At 40.0% G+C, this 16,936-nt stretch overlaps 1 protein-coding gene across 1 annotated transcript in view; it reads right to left on the bottom strand.

Moving 5' to 3' along the window:
- The window catches only part of iqgap2 (IQ motif containing GTPase activating protein 2), a 37,647-nt gene extending 23,354 nt beyond the window's left edge, over positions 1–14,293 (bottom strand). The window contains exons 1-6 of the mRNA XM_026186083.1: positions 14,159–14,293; positions 13,889–14,053; positions 10,733–10,832; positions 5,050–5,206; positions 4,587–4,664; positions 2,716–2,792 (exon numbers count right to left, since the gene is read on the bottom strand). Coding sequence (XP_026041868.1) covers positions 2,716–2,792; positions 4,587–4,664; positions 5,050–5,206; positions 10,733–10,832; positions 13,889–13,934 — 458 coding nt within the window. The 5' untranslated portion in view covers positions 13,935–14,053; positions 14,159–14,293. The remainder of the gene's footprint in view (positions 1–2,715; positions 2,793–4,586; positions 4,665–5,049; positions 5,207–10,732; positions 10,833–13,888; positions 14,054–14,158) is intronic.
- Positions 14,294–16,936: the final 2,643 nt, after the last annotated feature.

Genomic DNA, 16,936 nt, shown 5'->3' with positions numbered 1-16,936 from the left:
ACAAGTTTGAAATTATTTTGGATTTTCTCTAAAAGAAGATTAAGTAAATACAAATATATACATACATCCATACATACAGCCCCACTAGTATTTGATTAAATGCCCTTTGGCAAGTTGCACAATGACCAGATACTTTTGGTAGCCATCAACAAGCTTCTGGCATGAGTCTGGCTGGATATTTGACCAGTCTTCTTAGCAGAACTCACCAAATTCATTTTTAACTGGTTGGATTTCTGGCATGAACCTGGCTTTCAAGTGTAGTCCACAAATTTTCAATCAGGTTGAGCTTGGGTCTTTGGGAAGACCATTCCAGAGGTTTAACGCCTGCTTTACCCATTCTAAAACACTGTCCTCTTGGATCATCAGTTGTGTCCAATATTCAAGTTTCAGTAAAGCTTAAATGTGTTGATTTTCTCAGCCCATGGTCATGCAACTTCACTGTGAACAGGTGATACTGTTGTTCCAGCATTTTCCAGTTCTTGGCAGGCTTGAGCCTTGGTGGTTTCTGGGCTTTCACCAATTTTCTTTCATCTGACAGTGACAGTTTGGGTCTTCTTCTAAATATTGGCAAATCAGTTACACATCAAAATAACTTGTACTCGCATACAGTTGTTTAAACTGATGATCTTAGAAACTGCAGTTCTTTAGAAATGGCTCCAAGAGACCTTACCAACCTGTGTCAATCTACAGTTTTCCTTCTTTGATCTTCATCAAGTTCCTTGGACTTTCCCATTGTTCTTAGCATTGGTTAATCCAGTGAGTGCTGACAGACAAATTATTTTATGCTACCAGTTGAATAAAGCATGACCATGAAGTTAATAGGCCTTGGCTTTGTCAAGTTAGAAGAAACTGAACCTTCAGCACTACTTATTACAACAGATAGGTGAATATGTTTACACATTTGAGCCTGTATGCATTTCTGACCTGGCATGGATTAGAGAATATCCTAAAACAATTCAAACTTGTGCAACCGTTTTATATTTTTCTTAAAGTCATTAAAAACGTATTCTGTACAATCATTCCACCCTGGGAGAAAAAAAACAAACAAACAAAAACAACAGTTTAAGGGAATCAAGAGCCTAAAATGACCATGATATTCATTCCCATCATGATGATGTGTAAACATCTGACCACAAGCATAGTAGTTTTATGAGCTGTCGATAAATTCTGTCTGTAGATACAAAATAAGCACTTCATTTCCAATTCAAACCAAAATGTTTGGTTTAGTCCAACACAACCCAATCCAAATTAAATAAATAAATAAATGTTAGCGAAAACAGTATGTACTAGTCCATATAATCTACAGCTGCGCTGTATACATTGTATGGACTTGGCACAATGACATCACCTATAATCTTGTGTGGAAGCCTTGAGCTGTGCACTTCTGACCTTCGCTATTGCATGCTAGGAGAGTGGCTTGTTAGTTACATGGTTGTCCCAACCTAATCCATTCCCTGCTTTATTCTCCTTTTAACTCAAAGTAAACATGATGTTGTTTTCGTTAGTTCATCAAGACACCACAGAAAGAGGTCATGGATCAACTGAGCATTTGACTTATATCGAGGTTTTGCAGAAATGTGACTACTAACCATGTGACATTAACTTCTCTGCCATTTTGGACATGTGACAAGCGTGGTGACAATGTTGGATCATCCATGACCATCTGGCAACCACTGGTCATAAGGGAAAAATTCCCAACACTGGTTGGGAGTGGTTGTTGGAGGTTGATAGCAGTCGATGAAGAAAAAAAAAAAAAAAAAAAAAAAAAAAAGGATTGCTAAAGTCATGGCAACCACCTGTTGCTAGGGTAAAACGTGTTTTCCTCAACCATGTAGAAAAGTCCTCTTTATGATAGTTTTGGTTGTTAGCACAATGCAGCAGTCATAGTTCACTTCCAAATGAAAAGTGCGATAAACTGGATATGGAGAAGGCTCCCTTTTTATTAAACCTTAAGCCTCAGCAATGTAGCAAAGATATTTCCACAAGCACAATTTTTAATATGAAGGGGAATTCGTCTCTATTTCCAGCTTGTAGTTAGCCAGTATTTGAATAAACAAAAAGAAGGAAAAAAAGAAAAGAAAAAAACAACAACAACAACAGTGGCAATCTGCTAGCATCCAAATAAATCACAGGTGACTTTTGGTGCAGCGCCTTTTTTGCAACCAATTTCATTCATCAACAGGTAGAAACCCCCAGGAACCACCACCAACCAGTCAGGGAAGAAACTTTCCTAGCAACAGGTGGTTGCATCGTGTCCAGTATGGCAGACAGAAATGTGCACATGAAGTCACATGAGAAACTTCAATTTCCACATTTTTTACAACCAGATGAGTTGCCCCCTGGTGGTGATTAGAAAGAATGCAGACAAAAGTCACATGTATTAAATCAGCTTTTCACTTTGGAAACTATGCACATCTTTTATATACACTATAAATTGCATTCATTAATTAGGCAACATTGTACAGACAAATGTAATGCTGCCTGAATCTAATCTGGCCTGGCTCATAGTTTAAACCCTAACAGACAGATACCACCACATAGTTTTTAGGTCAAAGACAACACTTAGGTCTGCATTTCATGAAATGAAACCACACTGAACATTCAGGTGTAGATCCTTCAGGAGAACTCAGCCAGGGGAACCCAGCCACTGCACATACATGAAGATAACAGATGAGCGACCAATTGTGCTGTCAAAATAGATCCTTTCAGTCGTACCTCAATGCATGAATGCAGTATACCACCTTGGGCATGTTTTTGCGATCGTACACATCTGTCGTCTCAGGATAGAATATCTGAAAGCAGAAACCACCAGCAGGTATTAGTCACTCTTCTTTATCATGGTCTTGACACTTTTCATTCTGCTACAATTTAACAGGACCACATGTTCCTGCTTTTTTTTTTTTTTTTTTGGGGGGGGGGGCTCTGTCTCAATAATTATCTTGATAATAACACACGAATGATGCATTTAAAATCAACATTGAATTAAGAGGTAGGAATAGCTGCAAGTAATTTTAAATAAATAAATTAAGACTAAAAGAAAATTAAATGAATGAGAGGTAAAACTTGAGGGGGTAGGGACAAATAAGTAAATACTTCTGCCTACTCCTTTTCAAACAAATAATGGAACGATATTTTGTAATGATTGTGAAGGCACATGTTTGAAATGTTTGAAATAAAAATGAACTGAAGACTAGAAAAAGCCAGTAGTAGATAACAATAGAGCAGGGCGATATGGCCAAAAATATTTATCACGATATATATTTGAAAATTTGCGATAACGATATAACTGACGATATAATTGATGCGAGACAAAATACAACTCCACAACATTACTAGCGCAAAAAGACAACCTTCCATTTATTTTCACTTAAATAAGAAGCTGGTTTTTATGTACATTAAAGCTTTATAAAAATGTAACAGTGCAAATGCAAATTCCTTGCTGAAAGTTTAACCAAAAGGCATTTCCAGTAGAAATGGGCTGACATATCCTGAGCATAACCATGTATATTATCCACTGAAGTTAAAAAGAGGTGCTTTGCAACATTAAACTGCAGTGTGCAGTACGTATTTTTCGGACCATAAGGTGCACGGGATTATAAGGCACATTAAGCGAAACAAAGCAGTCAGATAAATCAAACTTTATTAAACTCATTCTTCTTGCTTCCTCCAATTCTGTACCATTGATTCATTAATGTTGAATTCTCTGGCAGCGGCTCTATTCCCATGTTGTTGCAGTATATTAATGACTAACCTCGTATTGTGGACGGATTATCTCAGTTGTTCTCCTGACTGAAGATTGGTCCTTTTACAGCATCCTGCCATGCGATTGCATTTGTCTCTAACCATGAGGAACCTTAACGTTAACTTTTATAAGATTCTACTCCCAGATTTAAGGGCATCTTAGTCCGACAAATACGACAATAACGATGGCCGCTTGCATGTTCTGCAAAAAAATGTGCTTTGTCGTGTATCTGACGGACAAACACCAAACCAGTTCCACATCACGGAAGTTGCACCATTTTTACAAACCAATTCTGGTTGGTCTGTTTCACTCAACAATCGGCCATGTGCGTATGAAAACAAAGGCACTGCGCATGCGCGTTTTACTCATATTCTATCGCGATATTTCATTTTCCTATCGTTGCCTAACATTATACCGGTATTACCGTGAACGGTATAATATGGCCCAGCCCTAGATAACAACTTTACCATATTCTTATTTCCAGGATGCAGTTTATGTTTTTATTTCCAGTCTTTGGTGTTGTGCTATAAATGATAAAATATGAGTAATACTGTTCTAGCATTACTCCTACACATTCATTATAATTGATTGGAGGTAAAAATTAGGTGCCATGGTGGTTTCTGATCTCTAACATGAACAAGTACAAACCATAAGCCAGTGTTCAGATATGTTATGGTCTTAAATAAAAAAAATAGGACCTTTCTATACAAACTTTTTTCTCTTTTACATCATGCACTTACAAACTTCAACAGTCATGTTCTCGCATTTCAGATCGTTTCACTTAAAGTGTGACAAATGTGAAAGAGAACTTAAAGTGTCTTCAACAGCTGTACAAGCCCCTTACCTTAGGGAGGCCCACTGACTCCATGGCTCTGAGCCACTGCACTGTGTTGTCAGTGTGTCTGAAGTGCAGTCCTTTACTCTAAAGATAACCACAGAAGCACAGATATTTAAAGGGATGAACTGCAAAAAAAATGAGCATTTATATTTAAGGATTTATTACAAAGCATAAACTATGTGCAAGAGCTGAGCTGGTCTGATGGCCAAATCTCATATCGAGCCCTGAGTATAATATGGCAAAGTACAAACATATCTATACTTTAGTGTAGCAGCAGAACAGCTGCAACAGCTTACAGTTAGCCCTCAACACTGGCCTGTCACATCTCCCTCTTTCCGGTTTAAAACTGCTTGTAACTGCCAGGAAGTACCTGGGAAACAGTCATTCTGCCTTTTATGATGCAATCTGAAAGTTCAAAGTTTTTATTGACTTTTCTTAAACAAGTTCAGTAAAAGAAGAGAAGCCTTACCTTATAACGGGACTGATCTCGGTCATAGATCCTTTTCTCTGAAACCATTTTTGGTGCAAAAAAATTGGCGAGCTTGCCAAGGTAGACCCCATTCCTAAGTCTTTCCTCCAGTTCTGTGGTAGGCGGCAAGTCCTCCTCTAAGCAGGCCTCCATCCATCTGAGCAAACACAAATATGAAGCTCAGATGTCAAGTGCATCTCACATACTGATCTCTTGGAACCAAACAGACCCCAATGAACAGCCTGATGTTAATTAAATCTCAGAGATTTTCAGTATGGTTGACAATTACATAAAATAGAGAAGAGGACATAATGATGTAAAACTGCAGATTAAAAGAGTATAAAGAAGAAAATGAGACTAGTCTACAACATTAGTACACAGGAAATCACACTGACGCAACATCTCATTTGCATTGCATTCTACATAATAATTGTGACCTCTTGACTTTCTTTGACCTATTAATTGTTAAATTCCTTTTATCGCATTAATCTACACTTAATACCACATGATGGCAACGCAAGAACAGAATTTAAACATTTTCTTTGCAGTTAAAATCAAGTCAAACTGTGATAAACAACACTTGCAGGTCTGATGGAACTGACTGCTTTGACTTTAATTCTGAGCACTGTGTATGGAGGAAACCAGGGACAGCTCATCTCCTGCACAATATCATCCCAACATTGACACATGATGGTGGCAGCAACAAGTTTGTTTTTCATGAGCAGTGACAAGAGAAGTGGTCACAGGTGAGGGAAGACTGAACAGAGGATAGTAAGGTGGTGAAAAACCTGTTCCAGAGTGCGAAGGACTTCAGACCGGACGAGTGATTAACCTTTTAAATCTAACAGGACTGTGACCTTAGGCACACAGCCCAGACGGTGTAAGAGTATCTCAGGGATAACACTTTGGATGCCCTTGAATGGTCCAGCTGTATCCCTGAACTGAGATCTTGAAATGGTGGTTTACAGGCAATCCCTAACTAACTTGACAGAGCTTAAAATCTGAAAGAGTCTGTAATAACTTCTAAATTTCCCATTTTCAGTATGGAATATTGAATATAGACCATGTAAAACAAGTGAAAGGTTCTAAATACTTTATGGATGCACTTAAGAGTAAAACCTTTAATTTTCATCGCTAGTTAAATTAAACTTGCTTTCCCTTAAACATTGCTATGGTTACTAGTCTGTTTACCCACACATCTGATAGGGTGCTGTTCAGATATTAAGTGGCTGAATGCCTACGTGCAGTCAACAAGTCAATATTGAATTTCCCTACACCTGCTGAACTCTCACACACAAAAAAAAAAAAAATTATATCTATATATCTATCTCTCTCTCTCTCTCTCTCTCTCTCTCTCTCTCTCTCTCGAGAGAGAGAGAGAGAGAGAAGAGAGAGAGAGAGAGAGAGAGAGAGAGAGAGAGAGAGAGAGAGAGAGAGAGAGAGAGAGAGAGAGAGAGAGAGAGAGAGAGAGAGAGAGAGAGAGAGAGAGAGAGAGAGAGCGCGAGAGAGAGAGAGCGAGAGAGAGAGAGAGAGAGAGAGAGAGAGAGAGAGAGAGAGAGAGAGAGAGCGCGAGAGAGAGAGAGAGAGAGAGAGAGAGAGACACACACAGTTCACAAGAGCCATTGCTGCTGAAATGAACTTGAAGTTTTTTGATTAAACAGAGCAACAAAGTAGCCTGTTTATGTGAGGGAACTGGCAAATGTTACAGGCAACACCCACACAGAGGCCAGCATGCTTTAGGAAGGGGGCTGCACACACATTTCCAGTGTGTGATTAGAGGTGACCAGTCAGGGGAACAATGAAGGAAAAACATTAATTAAAGCAACCTAATACTATTTTAAATCGTCTAAATTCAAAACAGCACTACGGATAAAGTTTAAAAGTTGCATTTTGGCAAGAAAAAAAGTGTGTAACGATGGAAAAGATCACATTTTATTCTCTAGAGGATGGCAGAGGTTTTGAGAAAGGTGCAAACGAATAACTGAATAGAAAAATATACAGTTTATATCAGAATTAACTTGCCCTCCTTTTATGCTGATGTAATTTCCCTTTGAGAGGTTTAGCAAAGCCTTCAGGAACGCAGTCTCTGCCAGACTATTTCCAGGGACATCAGGAAAAACCTATTCCAAAGAACTAGTGAATGATTTGTGAGCATGGTGAATCATCATGATCGAGGACGTCTGTTACACATTATCTGACTGCTTACAAGTGACACTAAATTTACTGTTATGGTCTCCTGTCCTGGATGTTACAAAGTAAAAGAAATGTGTGTGTAATTTATTAGCTGTTTGCTCATCCCCATACACTGAATTTACAGTGTACAGCACGCAGCCATCTAACCTGGTCATGTTTCAGTTACGGGTTTTATTTATACCAACAACTCCTGCCTCCTTTCAGGCTTAACAAAAGCAGCAAAGCATTACTTCCCACATGCATGCAGAGGACATCTTGTTTAGGTTAATTAAGGCTGCGTGGGTGCTTCAAGGATTCAGTGTGGCAAATTATCTGTCAGCACATTAAGGACAAGGACAACACACACACACACACACACAGTGCATAGTCAACACAAACCCAGTGGAGTGTGCAGGCTATAACCATGAGGAACAAACATTTGTATAATAATCTTAAACAATGCTATAGCTATCCCTTTATTTTTAAAGGGAATGCCTAACCCTAACCCCTAACTTAAATCCCACCAATAAGAAAAATCTTTTTAATTATACACTCGATGCACTCATCCTTTTCCGGTCATCAAATGATTTAGGCACAGTTGTTTTAAGATGCTTTTCCCCTCTTCAATAGCTCTAACACAACAGAAACAAAGTAGCATCTAAACCTGCCGCTTCTTCCACCCCGCGTGGGTTCTCTTCAGATATCCCAGCTGCCCACACAAAGTCAAAAGACGTGCAAGTTAAATTACTCCTAACCAGTTACTCTGTACTGGCCACAGGTTTGAATGTGAGCATGAACGGTTGGCCTGGTTAGGATGAATGATTGAATGGATGCATGGAATGGATTGATATTATACAGGACTGTTTGTTTGCTTCAAATTGCCTACAGGGAGATTAGAGAGCTCTCACTACCTCCCTGCACCTAAGCTTACAGATTTTCCACATACTGTGCAGTCCTATTAGTGTTGTGCTATTGCACAAAGCCTCACAAACAAAGCCCATCTGACAAAATAAATGACTTGAAAATCTTGTGCAAAAAAAGCAGCATATTAATTAACAGCAAGTATATTTGATATTCAGATTACAGAGAAAGAAAGAAATCCAACTAGTGCATGAACACATGATGCAGGAACATCCTGCGTGGGTTACATAGCTCTCCTGTGAAGCACTTCCTGTGCTTAAAACAATGACGGGAGAACTTGTCTCCTGACGCAGGACAAACTGGTGATGCTGTTTACAGCCCTCCAAAAAAATCCCTTCCTGTTATTGTCCAATCTGTGGCTCACAGTGCTAAAACAAAATAGAGCTTTCAGGACTCTAGAACAAAGGTCTATCCCACCTCAACACATGACTACCATCCTCTTTTGCTTTCAGCTTCAGCATTTCTGACTGAACAGTGGCTTTGGGAAGCTTACGTCATGGAGCTTAGTCATGCATGTCATGAGTTGTCTTTGTGTGTGCCAGTGTGTCTGTAAATACAGAATTTTATTTTACATCTCAGGCTAAAATGTATCCAAAGATTAGGGTAATGCTGTTAACTAAAAAGCAAACATGACAATTTAGGCCTCCAAGCGATCCTGCATCAAAGCAAACAAGAAAGCTCCCAATCCAGAAAAACTACAAATGTAAACCACCATTTGTTTACTCTGTGGTGAGAGTACAAGGTCTCCTTCCAGAAACTTCTGTGCAACTGTGTGTGTGAATTGGGGAGAGGGAGGGGGAGGGTCTATTAACTGACATCCGTTCTTGTCAGTTGATAGACGTTTAAAAAAAAAAAAAGTCTGGCTAAAATGAAGCAATCGTCCTGTGAAATATTAGCAGATGTTTCATTTAAGGTGCGAGTTAATGTGCAACATACAACAGAAACAATTCAGGTAGTTAAACCTTTATGAGTTTGACCTAAACTAATTAGGCACTGCAAGCAAAGCACTGTTAAAACAAAGCATGTCTGTCCATCCCACATGCTGTCAGAGATAACAATGTCACTGACCCCACTAGCTGTTTGTTTGTTTTTTTTCCTTTGAGTCCCTTTGCTGCAGAAAGATTCCAGTTTTTTGGCTGTCCAATTGTCCCATTAGGCTTTTATACAGACGACATGTAAATAAAATGTTTAAAATGACAAATTGGGAAATTGCTGCAGCTTCAGGATCCCGGGCATATTAGGCATGCTGGGTCATCTGCTGACACCAACCTTACTGGTTTTTACCACTGTTAAAAAGGGGGCTAATTAAACTGTGCCTTCAGGTGTACTGGGTTGCTTACTCATGGTTGCTTGACTTCAGTGACTGCTTACACCTGACTCCAGAGACCAGAACCTAATCCCCTGCCCTCTGTGGTTTACAGCTTTGTTAAAGGTCTGTCTTAATCCTAATCTAACTTGACACATTTCAAAGAATGGAGGTGCAATTCAATGGCTGAAAGGTGTCACAAGCTCCAGGATTAAATAAGGGGAAGCTAAAAGGGAAACTGAGAAAGTTAAATATAGTATTTTTAAAGGCTAACCTGGTGTATTAATACAAAAACTTTCCCACTAAAAGTTCTCTATGCAGTTCAGTTTACCTTCTGCTAAAGTGTTTCCTGTCAGCTATAAAAAGACTGAAGTGTCATCATATTGGTGTGACCAGATTATGATGAAAGCCTGAAGCTGTGTTCAGTTAAGTCTTATTGTAAACCCTTAAACTCTCTTGTGTCATAAGCAGATAATATAGGCTATTCAAACAGTCTTTACAGGGTCAAAGTTCAGCTGGGAAACAAATCTCTGAGGGCATGTGGACGTAAAGCAAATGTGCAGTCGACACTCGGCCACAGTGACTGCAATGGATTTAAGCTGAAAAGTGACTCCAAGAAAATACTCTCTTGGGGACTGGGTGTGGTTATCAAATCTGTGTTAGAAGAAACATGATCAGACTTCCTCTTCCGTTCAGATGGATGCCAACATGAAGAAGACAGGAAGTGGTTCGCTTTCAGGTTTGCTAAGGCACCTCAAAGACTCTTCATCAGATTTGTGCTTGCTTTGGAAAACAGCTTTTTCTTTTTTTTTTTAAATAAATAAATAATTTCAGCTTTTAGAGAAAAAAAAAAAAAGCTAAGATGAGAGTACAGTGGATAACAAGCCACTCTTTCCACTCAGTCAGCACCACCCCAGATTTAATCACACGTGCTCTTAGGAATGTTTACACCTCCATGTCATCATGTTGCATCCACGATGATTCAGCCTTTATCCACCATTGCAGCTTCATAATACTACAAACACTGTTAACCACACACATTTGCTCTCTTACTCATAAGACTGCCCTCACTTTCACTCCATTCCTTTATTTCACAACCATTTCCTGTTCATTAAACACATAAACCTTTGTATAAAAACATTAAACAGAACTAATGATTGACCAAGAGCACACCCAACTTAAATCCTAGATGCCGTGTGAACTGTGACAAGGCAAACAATACAAAGAAAAGCAACTGGCTTTTGTCTGCACAATGCTTCTCCCTCCATCTAACGCCCACCTTACCGTTTGGCTTCTTCTAGGTGACACAGGTACTCGTAGGCAATGTTCTGCCGCCTCCTCTCATCCATCTCTTCTGCTGACAACCTCTCATCATCCTGAATGGCTGGAAGAAAAAAAAACAAAAAACACTTATGATTATATCACTGTCATCGTTTTTCATTATGCAACATACTCCATAGTGTGTTGTCCATTCTTGTTGTTCTTAATTACAGTTGAAAAGGGTTGTTTCATAAAGCTGCACAAGAACAGGTCAAGCTAATACTTAACTATAGCTCGGGCCTCCTTAGGAGCTGTGTCACTGGTATTTTTTTAGCTCTAACCAACACCAAGATCATCATGTGTGCGTCATACTCAATACAGGAAGTTGTCACAAGCATGACAACATTTTTGCATACACAAGGTTATTTTAAACACGGCACAGCAAAAGTTGCACTCGCAACCGTGACACACATCGGGAGGGTCTTCACAGTCTCCCTCCAGGTTGTAAAGAATCAGTACCACAGAAAGCGGTCTCCTCGAGGATGGTGTTTTATTACACTAACATTGAAGGTATAGGTTAAAACGGCACCTGAACAGAAGTGCTGATACCAAACATACATAAAAATAAGTCTTTTTTTTTAATTACTATGAGCTGATGTGTTTAAAAACTCCACTTCATGCTTCAGTAAACCCTGCCGTGAGAGATGAAATAGTCTTTTTATTTTATGGTTTTTAAACTGGCTTTGGCGGGGTGCCGATCTGACAAGTGACTTCTGCTGAGAGTTGACCTTCACCTGCAGCTTAACGAGACCCCACCCCACGCCGTACTCCCTAACCAGCTCTAATCCGATCAAATCTATTTATTTCTGGCTGAGTAAAAGGGAAAATCTCAAGCTATGGGGCTCCTTTTACGAACAGATCTTTCCCTTTTCATTTAAATACAGGCTAGCAGCTGATGGTACACGTGGACAGGCACAGTTTTTACTCGCAGGTTTCTGCGAGTGTAAAATAAAGCCAGGTGCCCTGCAGATGTAAGCCTCTAGGAACTGTTTAACATGACTCTTTTTTAAAGATGGTTTTGCCATAATCTGCAACCACTAAGTTACCTATAAGATGGGAAATAAGAAATAACAGAAAATAACAACATCCGCCAGTGTCAGTAGCCAATTTTTTCCCTTTCCTTTTGTGACATATCAATGTTGAGCCGGCTAACTACACAAAGACTGTCTGATGACTTAAAAGAAAAGACTTAATTACACTAGATTTATGTGATTCTTAAATAAGTAACAAAACAAAAAAAACAAGACAGACAAAAAATATCAGCACTGGCTAATAGACAAACTAGAGCATATCCTCTCAAGTTCCATTGATGTCATTATTAAATTAAATTAAAATTTAATTTATTTGATAGGGACAATGTCGTTTAGCACGCAGCAGTTCCAATACAGAGCGTGAAGCTGATGTGCTGCACAGAGAGTTTACATATATTGCTAATTTGTCCCTAGCTGGACTTTTACATCCATCAGTGCTGAGATGTGTTTCAGAAAGGTTCGCATTGCTAAACAGTGACATCAAACTCATGGCAGTGGAGCTTCTGCACACCTGGGCCAAGTGCAAACTTTTCTATTCACAGAGATCCTAAAACAAAAGCTACAAAAGCCAGTTTAGAATCCTGACTTTACTGTAGTTTTGTTCAATTTTATGCCCACATTGCATATATTCTACCAATCATGCCAAACCAACTTCATATGTAGGTCATTAAACCCTTTTCTAGCCTGAATATTTTAAAACTCTAAAGCACACTCTGTTAAACTTGTCTATTCAACAGCCACCTGCAGAGACATTTGTTCGCCAAGTCTCAGCAGAGGCTTGGCAAATAATACTCGCATGCGAGGAGAAGCACGGGCCAACCACATCTCTACAGACGTAATTGTCCCGCTATTTAGGCGAAATGTTTTCTAGTCTCTTGAGCACCGCATCCAAGGGTCCAACCACAGATTTGTGGTCCAGCTGTGCAGAAGACAGATGCAGATGAAAACGTATGTCAGGCACAGAAGCCCCAGCGCAGCCATTACACACTACCTCTAGTGACACACTCACACACTTCCTGGAAGAGCCTGTCTACGCTCTTGCACTGTGTTATATTTAACTATCAGGATGGGTCTGTTGCTTTTGTGTGTCACAAGATCACCGGACCTGAGTTATAGTCCCTGTGATTATGACTCATGCTTTTGTTTAGCTGCAGGGTTATTCTACGCAACCTTTTGGCGGGCTACGATTCAAGGGAGGCTTTGTGTTTTTTTGGTTTTTTTTGGTTCATCCATTGTATCCAAGCCAAATCAATAAACTCAGGTCAGTATGAAATACATGAATAGATTTGCCTCGGGGTCCCACAGCAGCACTTGCAAATTAAAGCGCAGTTGAAGGACAACTTTGTGATTTGGGGCCAACAAATTTGGACTTGTTTGGACCCATATCTTAGAGAGTTTGCAGCATACTACTCTCCCTTATCTGGAGACACACTTCTTATTGATTCACAGTAGCAAGATATGATCAATAAAATATAATGATTCAAGTCAGATGCTACAGAAAGAAGAAGAAAAAAAAAACAGCACTGGGGGTAATACTGCCTATTCTCAAAGCTGTACTTTGCCCACAGACATGCTATCTACAGTAAACCTACCTGTGTTTATTGTCAGTGGACTCGGTTAAATTCTTGGCGTGCTCACGGGGTTAGGCTGCACATGTGACAGCGGCAGCAGAAAGCTCAAGTTAATGGTTAACCTGTGAGAAAAACGCCTTATGTTGGCGTCCACTGTCAAATAAACAGATTAAAAAATCATTGTGCTGCGTTTAGGGCCACCTGTGAGAGGCGAGGGGAGAAAACTAGGTCTCAAATAACTATTAGTAGTATTATTGAAGCATCCAGGATGTGGTTTCTTTCACCTAAAACCTCTAATAGCCACTCTTCATCCGCATTTTAAGCGCACCGTCAGGGCCAGCCACACCTACTGAAGGTATCCCGCAGCTAGTGGTGCAGCTCACCCACCTGTTGCTCAGCAAACATCCCCGCGAAGGCACCGAAACGTTAGCTCGTCCTCATCCTCGCAACCAACCCACGTTGGGGTAGGAGTCAGTAGCTTTTTTAGCTCTAAAACAATCAAACACGATCTCACTTACTTCCATAGCGTGGCCTGTGTAACGCTGCGGTCTCTTCATGGTACATCCTGCCTCGTTTCCTCCACCCGTGAACTCGTCTCAACTGGAAATAACTTAAGTTAACGTTGAAGTTACCCGGCGACCGCGCCTCTCGGCAGATACAGATGTGAATAAACTAACTGGTAACTGGGGGAAGAAAAATAATAGTGATGTATATGGAGAGAAAAAAATAGGCACAGCTGTGTCCAGAAGTTTCATGAAAGTGCTAACTGTGCCTTGCAGCAGACGAACCCCATGGTGTGCACAGCTTGTGGTGCCTCCTGAACAAAGTGCTCCTGGTCGGTGCTTTTGCCCCGCTCAGCTCTGAGCTGCAATGATTGACGGGAACGCTGACGGAGCTTTAGCACCTTGCACCACCTGCTGGTGATAAGGTGAGTCTGGGCAGAGCTTTAACTGTTTTTATTAGTATTATTATTATTTTAATTTTTAAGATGGTAAATTGTGAATGTTTAATTCTGCCTGGTGCTTTCATTATTTGTTATTTTAATGTTTTTTTTTTCTCTTAGACAACCCTGCCTTGGGTGTGTCTTTACAGGGTTTTTTTTTACGTCCTCTAATTTGCATAAAAGTTCAGGTTTCGCTTTTGTATGCAAAGTTGATGCCACAAGTCATATAAACCAGCGGTCCCCAACCTTTTTTGCGCCACGGACCGGTTTGTGCCCGACAATATTTTCACGGACCGGCCTTTAAGGTGTCGCGGAACACAACAAAATAAAACTAGTACCGGTGACCGGTACCGAAAAAAATAAGATTTATTCATAACACACGTGAAAAGACCCAGGAAAACCAAGTTAACGAAAAAACGATAACAAAATAACGCTAAAAACCGATAAAACCCCTGAAAACCATACATTTCACACCCGAGTCTCACTCTCGCGGCCCGGTACCAAATGACTCACGGACCGGTACCGGGTTTCCTGATATAAACTTACTAGTACAACGTGTTCTTATCATAAAAGGCCATCGTGGGAGGTTAAAAATATCACTTCAAGATATTATTGCGTAAAAAATCTTTCTAAAATCAATTAAAACTTTTAGACTGTATGAGGACAGCGAGACAGAGACGAGTTGTTTGCGGGGCTGATGGACATACTGGCAGGCAAGGTCAGGCAGGAGCCTCTGTGGACTATGATCTTTATAGACAACATTGTGGTCTGGAGGTGTAGGTATGCTCTGGAGTAAAAAAAACAATATCTGTGACAGAATATCTGTGTGTGGATGAGAGGGTGGGTGTGACAGTGAAGATGCTAGGAGAGGTAGTAGAGGAAGTGAACGTGGATAAGTTTAAATACCTGGAGGCGGGGAGACATGAAGAGTGTTGGGTGATTTTTGACAAATGAATAGCAGCAAAAATGAAAGAGACCGTTTAAAAGATGGTTGTGAGTTGTGCAGTGATGTAAAGTTTGGTGGTGGCATTGACGTAAAGAGGTGGAGCTGGAAGCAGCAGAGTTGATGTTAAGATCTTCTTTGGGAGTGATTAGAAATGAGTAGATAAGAGAGACGGCTCAGGCTGAGCAGTTTGGAGACAGAGTTAGGGAGACAAGTCTGAGAAGTTTTGGACATGTGGAGGATGTTAAACATAGAGCTGCCAGGCAGGAGGAAAAGAGGAAAACTGCAGATAAGATTCATGGATGCAGTGAAGGAGGAGATACGGCGCGTTGGTGTGATCGAGGAGGATGCGTGAAATAGGGTGAGAGTGAGGCAGATGACCCACTGTGGTACCCCCCAAAAGGGAGCAGCCAAAAGAAGTCTGTATACAGAAGAGTCTATACCGACTCTTTATACATTAATCATTGGCAGCTATTGCAATGATTCACGTCCTCGATTTTGGCCACTAGGAGGCAGCATTACCTCGAGGACACAGTTACTCTAACCACGTGTTTATCTGCATGTATTCATTTGGCAGGTATGCAAAATGTTGGAAACGGTTTCCATTGTGGTACAATGAAATGAAAAAGATTACATCCACACAATTTTTGATGTGGAGGCCACATTAAAACCATATCTTTTACTGGGTTGGCACAACAACTGTTACATTTTTCTATTTATGTATTCTTTTTTTCTCTGTGGCATCATCTTTTATTATTTTTGTTTTTGTATATCCTCTTGTTATTTTCTTCTGTGGGCTGAACTGTCATGTAGTGTTATATAACTGCTGAAAACTGTAATATTATTAGAATTTAATGGATGCTTGTGCTGCTTTAATGTCTCCACATGGCAAAAGGGACAGTAAAGCAGTCGTTCAGCAAAAGACCTGCAGAAAAAGTAGCTAGTGGTTGTAACTTCAGTTTTCTAAGTATGTGCTTCACCCGCTCATGGAATTTGGAGCGATTGTGTAGGTGTCCCCAAACATCCCATGAGTTTGGAGTGGCCTGTCCACTCTTTGGCTCTAGCACTGTCCATAAACACACCCGCCCACTATTGCGTCAAAAATGAGTGTAAATGCTGCACTCTCTCAAAGAGTTTCTCCAAAAACTGAACTTTATAGCCTTTCTAAACTATTACTGTTTAGTTAAACTTACTACATACACATAAATTTAAGGCTTATGTTGTCTTATGCACATAAATGATGTTTACAGGAGCATCAGTATTAATATTAATCTGAGGTTTAGCACAAGCATGACACAGAAGAGTAACTTGCTAGAGAACATAAGTTTTATTATATATGTTCAAAAGCAGCACAGTCTGCAATCCCTGCTTTTCCAGTTTCTAACATCAATCACAGGGAATTGAATATTTGGCAAATACATCTTCACATTTTCTCACACTTGCTGACCACTGAACATCAAGCTCAGTCATCCCTCAGGCCCTTCACAATTAGTACTCACAACTTTATTGTTGACACACATCTGGCTATCCCCCCTCCCCTCAAAAATAGATGAACAAAACATACGAGTGATACATTCACGTTTTCCTCAACAAAAATCTTAATATTGTCATCATTTTCTCCCAGAAGAATTTATAATAATGAAAAAAAGTTGAGCATAAAAGAACGCAAGTTTTCTTACG

The sequence above is a fragment of the Astatotilapia calliptera genome, chromosome 12 (assembly GCF_900246225.1).
Source record: "Astatotilapia calliptera chromosome 12, fAstCal1.2, whole genome shotgun sequence".
Classification (NCBI taxonomy): Eukaryota; Metazoa; Chordata; class Actinopteri; order Cichliformes; family Cichlidae; genus Astatotilapia; species Astatotilapia calliptera.
This window is presented reverse-complemented; position numbering and strand designations above follow the sequence as displayed.